The sequence below is a fragment of the Schistocerca americana genome, chromosome X (genome assembly GCF_021461395.2).
Source record: "Schistocerca americana isolate TAMUIC-IGC-003095 chromosome X, iqSchAmer2.1, whole genome shotgun sequence".
Lineage (NCBI taxonomy): Eukaryota > Metazoa > Arthropoda > Insecta > Orthoptera > Acrididae > Schistocerca > Schistocerca americana.
The window spans coordinates 842,199,286-842,212,516 of record NC_060130.1 but is presented as its reverse complement, the minus strand read 5'-3'; the positions used below and the strand labels follow the sequence as shown (position 1 = coordinate 842,212,516).

At 38.8% G+C, this 13,231-nt stretch overlaps 1 protein-coding gene across 1 annotated transcript in view; it reads left to right on the top strand.

Annotated features, from left to right (window-relative positions):
• Positions 1–13,231, top strand: part of LOC124555442 (facilitated trehalose transporter Tret1-like) — a 190,624-nt gene that overhangs the window by 84,321 nt on the left and 93,072 nt on the right. Inside the window, exon 2 of the mRNA XM_047129352.1 lies at positions 7,284–7,434. Coding sequence (XP_046985308.1) covers positions 7,284–7,434 — 151 coding nt within the window. The remainder of the gene's footprint in view (positions 1–7,283; positions 7,435–13,231) is intronic.

Sequence of the window (13,231 nt, the reverse complement as noted above, 5' to 3'; positions counted from 1 at the left end):
TGCTTCTGTTTAGCAAGCAGGAGACCCGGGTTCGAATCCAGTCCGGCACAAATTTTCAACTTGTCCCATTGATATAAATCAATGTCCACTGGCAGCTAATATCGTTAATTCCCTTGTGACTTTAGTCACGACTCTTTAACGAGTGGGTCCCTTGAACCAACATACTCATAATGTATCCCTGAACAACCTCTGGAACTCTGTCAGTTTAGTCCTGGTCACCCTGTACATAAGTGTCATTCTATACCGCAAAACAGCAAGTAGCGGCTGCATTATCCACTCGTGACTTAAGATGCGTACACACTCACAAGCTGGGTGGCTCATTAGCTGCTCTCGAGCACGTTGCTAGCAAATGTATTCGTTGCTTCCGAGGATTAAGGGGCGCTCAAACTCAATGAGGACGGCACTGTCGCGATTGTGAACAATGTGGCTTACACAGTTCCCAGGTGAGCATCTCCACATCACTTCTTCCCACAAAGACTCATGAGCTGCTCGCGAACCTGTTGCTCGCAAGTGTCTACACGCCTTTACGTTGTCTGACCTTGACACACCGACACCGATGTCGTTCGCAGGAGTTCCGTTGCCAGCAGTGGCATGTACGACTGATCAAAAAAATGTTCAAACGTGTGTGAAATCTTATGGGACTTAACTGCTAAGGTCATCATTCCCTAAGCTTACACACTACTTAACCTAAAGTATTCTAAGGACAAACACACACCCACCCACGCCCGAAGGAGGACTCGAACCTCCGCCGGGACCAGTCGCACAGTACGACTGATCACTGTGCGGATTATCTTTAGCGACGGATCAAAATTTTGCCTGTGCTTGCATATCTACTATACCCGAAAACGTAGGTGAGTGCGAAAGCTCAACCTAAGTTATTGAGCATTACACAGCCAGCACTAAACCTCTAAAGGAATGCAAAGAGATCTAGTATTTCTAGACTCCTCTTGTGGTAAGTGGAAACTTAATGAGAGAGCGACATGTTTGTAACAGTTTGGGACGACATGTGGTTCTCTTCGTGGCATGGCTCAAAAAAGTAATCATTCAACAAAATAATGTCCACGTTCATAAACAACGCTTGTTTTCCAGAACTGTTAGCGTTATATTGAAACATTTCTTTGGTCTTGCGCGTTAGTATTCCCCGCCATAGAACCTAAAGTGCGATAATTATTGAATTATATGAAATAAAATCGTTATAACTTCTGAACGGTTTCCGAGATGACGTTCAAACTGCACAGTTGGCCGCGGATCATGATGGGAATTAGTATGTGCACGCGCGCGCGGCTTGTTGTTGTCGGCCATTTGCACTTGAAAATGTTACGGTACAGTGTGCCTTAGCGCATAGTGCTTGTGAAGGCCTACTATGCGAGCAATAACAGCCCAACTGCGGCTCAAAGGAAATTTGCGATCGAGTTCAAACTGACGACAACAGGTCCAAGTGTGCTCACAATATAGGATTTGATTCGCAAGTTTGAGATAACGGGTAATGTTCGTGATGACAGTGTTGGTAATATCGGTCGTCCAAAAACGGTGAAAATGCCTGAGAACATCGAGAAGACACGCGCTGTGTTTCAAACCAGCCCCAGCAAATCGACCAGACGAGCTGCAAAACAGGTGGGAATCAACTGGGAGACAGTGGAACAAACTGTTGTCGAATACGTTCGTCAATAAGCGAAAATGGCGCATTTGGGGGACTGAGAACCCGCATTTCGCGATCGAGCAACGGGTGACTGTGTGGTGTGCCATGTCCAATCACAGAATAATCGGTGAGATATTCCTTGGTGGCAAAATGACTACCGAATGAAACATGAAGGTTTTCGAACATGATTTGATCTCCATTATCCAAAGTCACCCTGATTACGACAGGATGTGTGGTTCATGAAAGACGGAGCTCGATCCCATCGAAGTAGGAGAGTGTTTGATATCCTGGAGAAGCACTTTGTGGACCGCAATCGGGCTCTGGGGTACCCAGAGGTCACAGGTACGGGCCTCGATTAGCCGCCATATTCTCCGGATCTGAACACATGCGACTCATTTTTGTGGGGCTATATTAAAGACAAGGTGTACAGCAATAACCCCAAAACCACTGCTGAGCTGAAAACAGCCATTCAGGAGGTCATAGACAGCATTGTTCTTCCGACTCTTCAGCTGGTCATGCAGAATTTCGCTATTCGTCTGCACCACATCATCACTAATGATGGCAGTGCATATTGAACACGTCATAACCTTGTGCGCACACCGTAGTTTGTAAGTAATTTACGTTTTTTTCATATAGTTCAATAACTGTCACTCTTTGTATGGGGCTAGTTGAGATGGAATTTCAGAACACTTCAGTTGCACCGTGTTTCGACCGATTATCAGCAGGACAACATGAAGGTCTCCACGGCAATCTGTTATACTACATCACCGACGATATGATAAATCACGCAAATCTAAAGGCTGTCAGTTCAACTAAATACCTAGGAATTGCAATTACAAACAACTTAAAGTGGATCGATTACATGTATAATGTTGTGGAGAAGGCAAACCAAAGACTGCGTTTTGTTGGCAGAACACTTAGAAGATGCAACAGGTCTGCTACAGAGACTGCCCACACTAAGCTTGTCCTTCAAAAAAATTGTACAAATGCTCTGAGCACTATGGGACTTAACTTCTGAGGTCATCAGTCCCCTAGAACTTAGAACTACTTAAACCTACCTAACCTAAGGACATAACACACATTCATGCCCGAGCCAGGATTCGAACCTGCGACCGTAGCGGTGGTGCGGTTCCAGACTGTAGCGCCTAGAACCGCTCGGCCACTCCAGCCAGCCCTGTGTCACAAGGCCAAAACCATACCACAATGCTTTGGGGAGCATGGTAGTAAACGCAACCATCAGCCCATAACTTACTGAAATTGTATGAGTGGTGTGGAGATTTCTGATGCTGCATGCCTCTAAAAACTTACCAAAGTGGACCATCATGCTATTAAGTAGGTGGTCATTATGTTTTGGCTCATCGTCGAGTAAGTTAGAAGCACATGAGAAAGTCTTGGTAGATGTTATTCAAATGAACAAAGCAGATGAAGCGAGACCAAGCAGCAATGCTTCTCATCTGCTCCGATTTCTTTAGTAGCATTCAGGCACTTCAACAAATGCACTTAGCAGAAAATATTCTACATTATATACGGGACACTTCTATCTTGCTACGCCAGCATGGAAAGGAGGTGCTTTTCTGATTGGTACCGTGTCGGTCCGGACTCCAGTGAAACGAGTAAGTTGAAGTATCAGACAAGAAAGACTGTAGGGGCAACAGTTGACCAAATTTCCATTCCCCCACAAGCAGTAAATTCGCTTTTGACCGCGTGTCAGTGGAAGAAAGAGTGATTGATGGCAATGGATAACAAGCTGCATACCATGAAACCAACTATCAGTACGCATAGGATAAATGGGTAGCCGCTTTACATATGGCTTTTTGCTCCAGTGCCTCACGTACACATTTCGGTACGTCATATTGTAATCGAGCACATCCTATATTCTGACGTGAGGCCAGCAGCAAATTTCGGTAGCGATCTGATTTCTACTTTAGTAAACAACAAGACGAGTGTGACATGCGTTTTAAAGTTTTTTTAATTTGTCCAAACTCCAGTCTAAACTCTTAGGTTGAAGGTTTTAGTGTGTTGCAGAGAGCCTGGCTCATCCTTCTTTAGTCTAGTGAATAGCGAGCAATACATCTCCTGTAATATTTTTCATTATTTTACTGTGTTATTTCTCTTATCATCGAAAGTTTTAAAAAGTGACGATTGGATAAATTTTATTGTGTGTGTGTGCTTCAATGCAGTGGGAAAACAAGGATTGGGGATCGTTTAATTCTTGCAAGCCGCTGTGGCCGAACGGTTCTGGGCGCTTCAGTCCGGAAACGCGCTGCTGCTACGGTCGTAGGTTCGAATCCTGCCTCGGGCATGGATGTATGTGATGTCCTTAGTTTAGATAGGTTCAAGAAGTTCTAAGTCAAGGGGACTGACGACCTCAGATATTAAGTCCCATAGTGTTCAGAGCCATTTGAACCATTTGTTTAATTCTTCTTAAAAATGTCTGTTTTTGTTTCCTTTGACCACTCTCGTCTCTTAACAATAATATGCGTGCGCTGAAGACCTGGCTGTCACGCGTCAAGTCAAACATTTCATCATTATAGTCATCAACGTGATCAATGGTACAAAGTTATCTGACTGAACAGCTAATTTTCCTTGATATTATAATGCTTAATTCTTGTCATTATATGTACCAAGTTGAACTCCATTTCCACTTCTCTTCTAGCCGTGGTTCCATTTCTTTCTTTTTTTTTAAGAACAACCGATTTTAAGGAAAATTTTTATAACGTCGTTATTTGGGGATTAATAATTTACATAACAGAGAATATACGGTTACAAGAACTATAAAGACCAAAAATTCTCGTTAAGCTGGATGAAAAGGTAATAAATGTTAATTCGCTCTGCCAATTATTTTTAATAAATATTTCTGAAACGTAACAGAGGAAAGTCCATTAACAGACCAACTGAAAAAGAATAGCATTGTGTTTAATAGGCAATTTCCAAACACTTGTGCCAGTAATAAATCTGGCCCACTATCCGCTTTAGAAATTACAAACATTATAAATTCTATAAAAATTAAATCTCATATGCTGCTCATGATACTTCCAATAGAATCCTCATAAAGAATAATATCTCAACTGAAACATTTAATAAATTACAATCATAACGAATTTTTCAGAGATTAAAATATTCCTTTGTTGAAGCCCTTTGCGAGAAAAGTCACAGGAGAGATGTTAGTCATTTATGACTTATTTAGTTACTGACAGTTTTTCCAAAGGTTTTAAGAAAGTAGTGTTCTGTAAGTTGAAAGAAGTAATATCCTTAATAAAAAAAACAATTTGTAATTCTGAAGGACTTCTAAACTTTTATGTACCAAGTAATACGAGCAAAAAGCAACAAAATGGAACCAGGTGGTATCTTTTGTGACCTATCCAAGAAGTTTGATGGTGTCAGTCACAGTATCTTCCTAGAAAACCTAAATTTTTATAAATTAATGGTTTATTAAACTAACACTTCATGCACTTTTAGTGAAAAGAAATCCAGAAAATTATACTTAGTAATTCAAACTATGGAAATTCAGACCGACATTGCTGCCACAGATAAATCATTAGTAGTGTTTGACTTGGTTTGATCTTGTAACTTCTACAAACCACCGACAACAAGTACTTCCTGCAGATGACATTAGTGTTGTAGTCAGTCCTAATATGTGTACATCAATAAAAGAAGTGATGAATAATCTTTCTAAAGGAGGTATTAACTTATTTTCAGCAAATAATTTATCTAGTAGTTTCTGTAAACCATAGGTCATAGCGAAACGAGTACAATTCCAGTTTGAATTGTGTTATAGAGAGGGGGGGGGCCTTATAAGCGAGGCAAGACTTGTAATTTTTTTATCAGACTTTGAACTATAAGAGACACATTCTAAGGCTTTCTAACTGTTAGTTTCGGTAAGTTTGACTCTAATTCTCCCCGAAAGCCCCAGACATAAAAATGTACTTCCCGGTATAGTTACTCTTGCGACAGTGAAACTTAAGTTTCATCTTAAGGATTCCTTCTAGAAAATCCCTTCTACAATTAGAAGAATATCATAGTTACACACAGAATAAGAAGTGTTTTGAATAAATATCTAAATAGCTGTAGATCATTTATGTGTAATCTCATAGAATGCAAATCACTGACATATTCAGAAGAACGTATTATTGCGTTGTGTACCAAGAGTTATGCCCTTTCATGTTTTTGTGCATACAGAATTAATCATTTGACATTGTATAAAGTATTATTATTATTATTATTATTATTATTATTGTTCAATTAGTTAATATATTCTGTTTCTTTATTCATTTACATCTGAAGGACTAAAATTCAGAGGCAAATTACCTTTGTTAAAACGTTTCCATCGCAAAAAATGTGTGTCATAAGAATGATTTCGCGTGCTCACGCCTTAACATCTTGCAGAAAAAAATTGTACTTTAATGAAATTTTTGGCAAAGAAATCAATATTCAGTCAGTCTTAATACGCAAAACTTCGTTAGAAGTGGGATGGTGAAATTACAAGAAGTAGTGCATTTCCTGTCGTATGTACTGCAGCTAACCGTGAAGACAGTAAGATCAGTTAAATCTATAAACCAAAACTACTGCAAGAACATAAGGTGAATACACTGCCATTTTTATACCTATGGCACCCCTTTCTAGAAAAATTCTGGATAATGGTTTCAAAAGCTGAAGCTAGCTGTGAAGAGAAGAAAAGTTGAAATAAATAACAGCCGAAGAGAAAAGTGCCAGATTCGTTTAATGTCTTTTGATAAATCACAGCTTGTTGTTTCGATCTCCAGCAGGCATGCTACATACATATTTCGTTATGCCATGTGGAAATAAGCTAAATACGTTGTTTTGAATAAAAGTTACCAATTTATAACCACATAAAGCAAACTGAATCTAACATGTGGACAAAAGGCCATGGAAATAGTCCTCACGATATCTTATAGTAGAATTCGTCATGGTGTGGGAATAATCCTCAGGATGTCTTATGGTGCAATTCAACAAGCAGTATTTCTTTGTAAGCGTTAGATGGCAAGTCTTTGGATACTGAAGCCTATAATTTGGACTTTTTCTTATGTCCAGTGCATTTTACATGAAATGTGTGATGACATCATTTTATCTTCATAATATACGTTTAACAGTTTTAGTTTAAAATTAGCAAAATTTTTTATTAAGACAGCATCGCTAACTGTTATGTTTCGTCCAAAGGCAAAGAAAATAGTGCTATATACATTAATGCTGGCAATGATGAACATAATGTTATCAAAATGAGTATACTCCATTGCAAAATGTGATAAACTTTCTGTACTTTGTAAACTTAAAACAACAAAAATGACAAATACTGCGAGAATATAATTTGCTTAGGCCATAACTCCACTCGTGATGTGTTCCCCCTTTTTACTGAAGATAAGGGAACAGACAGAGAGAGAGAGAGAGAGAGAGAGAGAGGGAGAGAGAGATGGAGATCATTAGTGAACACTACTAGGTTTTGCAGCAGATAATATTGGTAATTTTGAAAAGAAATGTGAGAGGACTAATTAGACGTCTATTGCTGTTCATATTTTCTATGGTAGACTTATTAGTTTCTACTTGTTTGTCTGATGAAAATTACCACTGTCTGGATTTAAAGATAATTTTTCACAAGATATGAAATCCATTTATTTCTCTTTCACAGCCTCAGTCTACATGATCCACGTCAATATGTTCCTGATTTGGTCAGGTTGGAGGATGAAACCCTTGAAAATGAACATCAAGAACTCAAAACTCTAAATAATGTTTATTCCTCGACAACAAGTGAGATAGACAAGACATCGGCAGTACCTCAGGTAATCGCTGGTTTTTTAAATATTATCGAGGATGTATATTTTGTTCACTAAACCTTCTGAGAGCTGAATTACCTTGGTACATAAGTTCTGTTTCAGCTATTGTAAGTATACCAGATGTCATGTTGCCCATCCTTCAAAAAACGACAGAAAAATAGGTGTATGAAACAGTTCCTAAAACATTGCCACACAGTTTCTTCAAGTTTTCTTTTCAATCATACATTGTTATTATAGCGATTCTTGGAGTTTTCCTGGCATGGTAAGTGTTCCATGAGGCTTTGGGGCTGCAGCCAAACTGCGTCGATATCTTTACAGGACATTTTGGCTGACAACCATTCAAACATCTTAACATACCTAAAGTTGGTGTAATGAAGCTGTAAGCCCAAAACCTCATGGAATAGTGAGTAGGTTATTACTGTGAGTTCTGGTACCAAAACAGCTGCCATCAGCGTCATATTTCCTGGAATAGTAATGCCTCTCCTGGTATCCATTCCCCTCGCTCCCTCCCTCCTCCCCTTTGGCCATTGGAGTTGCGTGACCTCATCATGTCACCTCCCAATCGCTGCTGGGTCATGGAGCACTGACTTTCAGTCAATAGCTTGAAAGCTCAGTCCCCACGCCTCGAGCAATTTTAATTTTTATAATCCGACTGCTTGAGCGTCATCATTCTTCGCTGTCCTTCGTGCTTGATCGAAGAGATGCTTCCATTGTGACTAGGTGCTCACTAATCCTAGATCAGTGGCTATTAACCGCCCCCAACTCCCACACTACATAGCCAGAAGAAGAAAAAATATTAATTGGGTATATTTTTTCCGACTACATACTCAGTACTCACATGGCGGCTGTCTTGCGTCTGGGAGTGTTAAATTTGTTTTCTGATATGTATTTTGTCATAGTTTAGAAATCATGGAGACAGTTTAGTCAGTGACACTAAACGTGTTAAATGTAGCCATTTTGTAGAATATCCTATGACGTCATTAATTTGCGAAATAATCCGATTCCTTCACTACAGAGTATAAATGCAAGAGCTCAAAAGAGGATGTTTGAACTTATTTATTATCTTACCAGGCAGCTAATTATTACAGACCTCTTCCATTTTTGGTCTGTTCTATGAATATCATGCCGATTTACCAATTTACAAGCAATTTTAACGCCTGCGTTTTGACCTGTCCATTCAAAGCAGCGAATTTTATGGAAGTTCCACCACACACGTTAATGGCATACTATTGTGACCAAAGAATATTGCCAATTGCAATTAATGCGCCATATATAGACAGTTGTGTATTTCAGACTACATGGTTGTTTGTTTCATATCTTAATTTCATTAACACACATAGACAGACTGCAACAACAATGACTGTGTGTGTAGTTCGTTCGTTTACCTTATTAAGTAGTTCTTATTATTGGGATACATTGCATCGTCACAATTCTAAACCCATAATATAAACTGATGCACTATGTGTACTTGGCTTCTAGCATTGTATAGTTCTCGTTATTATTGTTATTATTATTATTATTATAGTATTCGTATGTATGAAGGTGGACACGTCCTGCATTCATGTGATACGGCTATAAAAACTGTATTATACCACCACCGAAGGCTGACAGTTACAGATAAGCAACAAGGATAAATTGCTGCACAGTCTCCCATGTACTTAGAATTTTTGCAAGTTCAACTAGTTATTACTGTTGGCATTCTCAAGCTGCATTATAAACAGCAAGTGTGTGTGTGTGTGTGTGTGTGTGTGTGTGTGTGTGTGTGTCTTCCTGTTCTGTTGCGTTGCCATTATTTGTTGAATAGTACTTCTTTTGACTGCTGGCTAAACTCTCATAGGCTCCTCCATTATCACGGCTTCCCATTCTTGATGTAAAAAGCTGTGAATACATTTCTCTGAAGGATATTTACACCAAGTTCTTGTTAAAGTCTTCTTTCCTCAATGCAAGCATCTCTTCAGTTGAGCACGAGACCTCGACGTACATACAGACAGTGAAGAGTGATGGCTCTCACGCAATCGAAACATAAAAATTAAAATTGCTCGAGGCTTCTGTGGGTGAGGGGCGGGGTGGGGGTGGGGGGGGGGGGGCTGAGCTTGCTCGCCACTGGCTGTGCTCCGGTGTCCCGCAGTAATGCATTGGCTAAGTGGGAGAGGGAAGGGCGAGGGAGGATGGAATTCCAGAAAACACATTGCAATTCCAGAAAAGCTGATGCTGACGTCAGCTATTTTTCGACCAGAACCCGCAGTCAGACCTTACAATAGTGTTCTCTTTCTTGTCATCTGTGTAACTTTCTCGGAAAACTAGATTAGTTTTTAGAAATAATTTACTACCAAAAAAACACTATGAATGGTCCCCCAGTGCAATGTGGTATATGACCTTTCAGTATTGAAGAAAAACATGTTCAACGATGCTCGTATTTATATAAAAATTATCAGATACATTAATTACGCATTTTTGAAGAGCTGGTTTCATACACTGGCACACATTTATTCTACTATAAGGAAAAACGCTTACTTTCCCTGGAATAATGATGTATATCACACAATGATATAAAATGTTGCATTTCATTTATTAGTATTTTCACTAATATTTTCTTGATACTATAGTTTTAGTAAGACAGCAAAGAAATACATTGTGAAACAGAAGTATTAGTTTATGTCAAAAATCAACATAATCAGCAGTAACAAAAGTTTTCATCACACTGTCTTTAAAATGTAGTCAGTCTTAGAGACAAATTTTTTAATAAAGTACGCTAAGGCAATGACCTGTAACAGTCTCTATAGCATAGCTTTCAGAAATGAAACACAGAGAATAAAAAGAGAATAAATCATTTTCTAGTGAAAGCTGAATCAACACTTTGTGTCATGATGGGAACTACTGTAGTTGTACTCTTTTCTTCTTGAGAAGAGAGTAACGATGTCAACATTGTGACTTTCCCTCGCAAAAATTGCGTCTGAGTCATCAGACATAAATCTTAGTCACATGACTTTGGTAATTTTTAGTTCATAATCTCACTTGATGTCTACCTCTATCTGTAAAAAATCGCCAAAGTCTGCTTGGCTATCTCCTTGATGACAAAAAACCTTTTGTCACAAGCACCTACTGTAGCATATTTCCACTCAGATGGAATCATTACATCCATTTTCTTTCTCTTCCTGTCTATAAGAGCGAAATCTCTGTCGCAGGGCAAAAAGTGATGTCCTGAGGAAAGAAATTTTTCATCAATCTGAAAAAAATACAGTATGTACTAGGTGTGTGTACACTGATAACAATTTACAGTTATTATTTTGGCTGATTTTTGTCGACGTATACAGCTCTTCACAGTATTTACTAGTGTCTGCTCCAGGAAGACGAATTTGAGATTGTACTCAGGTCTGAAGACATCTTCAGATGGGTATTTACTTGCATTAACGTCCGGGTATTTTCCTTAAACAGCATATACATTTTACATAAGCTCAGTTCTGGTGATAGGTATTTAGAGTCTGTTTGTTCACGACTGTAATATCTGATTTGTTTCGGGAAACTCTCAAATTGTTCCTTAACTGAAGTCTTTACGTTAACTGAGATAGCATATGGTCGTTCAATTGGCATGTTCTCCAAGTAAATCGTTGGGAATCTGGGCACCAGTTTTCATTTTATCTTGTAAAACCTGCAGCTTCCGTGGTGTCACAGAGAAAGAGTCACAGAGAGTTTTCATGCACATTCATGTTTCTTCGTTATCAAGTGTAATGAAATACCTGGAAGCGCATTTTCTTCGCGACTATGTATCTCTATTGTCGTCTCGATGTTTTGTTGGTTCATTAACGTGTATACACTTTTAAAGCAACTGCAATAGTCCATTGTAATCAAACCATGACTCATCAGATAAGGTCATCTTTTGTTTAATGGTGTGTTTAGCGTAGCCTTCTTTGAAACAGCCTATAGGATTACAATCACGATTCTTAAATAATAACAATCACAAATATATCGTATAATACATACTACACTAATACATACATACTTACGTATTACTTTAGGCTAATTGTTTTTCTGGTTCTAGATATACGCTGTCATGTGCTTTTTAGCACTCTGGTTGTAAATATAACCTATGACTCTTCTTGCATAACGTATATTTACCTCCATATGCATGTCAACCTCGGAAGATGTAATATGTTTACAGTAAACAATATGTGGAAGTCAAAGCATTATTTTGAACATGAAAATATTCAACACCCAGCTTTCAGTACTGGTATAAACACTCACACCTATAAGTGATAAACATGTTGTTACGCGTCCCTTATCTAAAGGTGATTTCCCATATATGTTATCACTATTTTCAGATCATTGTGGTTTTCCAGCATTCCGCAACTTCTTTCTCACATTATTTGACAATTTATCTGGCTTCATTTTTCGTTTCCTTATTTTGTTTGTTACATTCAAGGCACGAGGAGAAGTACTGATGCAACTGACGCCGACCATCTTGGTACGACTTACAACGTTGTTCCAGGGATGCGTATTTTCCAGAGTTTGTGCAGCAGCGCATAGATGTCGTAGTCACGTTATGATAGTAACAATAGATTTGATATTCCAGAAATGATGTACAACATTGTGGGTGCACTACGTGTATAACTGAATATGGCCAAAAAGTAATATACAACGTTGTTCCGGAGAATATTCACTTGGATAGGAAAACTTCATTACTAATGTTCGTTTTAAATACTTTTTAAACTGTAAATTATGCGGTTGAATAACTTGTAAAATGTAAAAAGATGCTTTCCTACAATTTCTTTCCAACATCAAATATGAAATCACTGCAGGATATTAGTGTTGTCGCTTAGATTCCCCGTCACCCAGAAACATAAAAATGGAGCATTAACACTCTGGTGTGTATCTGTATTCCACCTTGATCTTGGTTTAGTCGGTATCATTTGAGATAAATACAATAACAGAAACACTTTTCTGTTTACTTCCGTACAGCTTTGTAACGTACTTGGCTCCAGAAATTAGCTGCAAAGTCGGAAGTTCACTTCAAAATTATTGCTCTTACATTGTAATTATTCTCATTTTTACATATATTAACAACATCACATGAAACGTTATCATTTATGTTATGCATTTATGCAAATAAAACATCATTAATTGGTGTTACACGCACTGTGCTATATAAGAATGGTAGTGTGCCCATGAGATCTTTTTTATTTTTAATCGTGAACGAATTTCCAAATCCGATGTCGTGCATCATTATAATTCTGATGCCATACGTACTTACAATGACAGTAGTATTTGCTTGTAAAAGTGATTTATCAGTGAGATTTGATTTAGAAAATGGGATACACTTGTTCGTCTTTGTGTTACAAAAAGCGCTTCGAACTGAATATTGTTAGTCCTACTGCAACAAGCTGCCTTACGGTCTGTCCAAGTACAAACTCACGCTGGCTATCGAGGAAGTTAGTTACCGATATTAGCATCTATAATTTCGACGCTCTATGCAGCGTTGCTTGACGTTTCCGGACATGGGTTCAAATGGCTCTGAGCACTATGGGACTTAACATCTGAGGTCATCAGTCCCCAAGAACTTAGAAATACTTAAACCTAACTAACCTAAGGACATCACACACATCCATGCCCGAGGCAGGATTCGAACCTGCGACCGTAGCAGTCGCGCGGTTCCAGACTGTAGCGCCTAGAACCGCTCGGCCACACCGGCCGGCCCGGACATGGGTTCCTGTACTCAATTTGCTCCTCAAAACACATTACAAACTCTCGAAGTTTGTCGGTACTGTTTTGTTACACCCTTTACCAATAGCGTGGCGGATAATTTCAG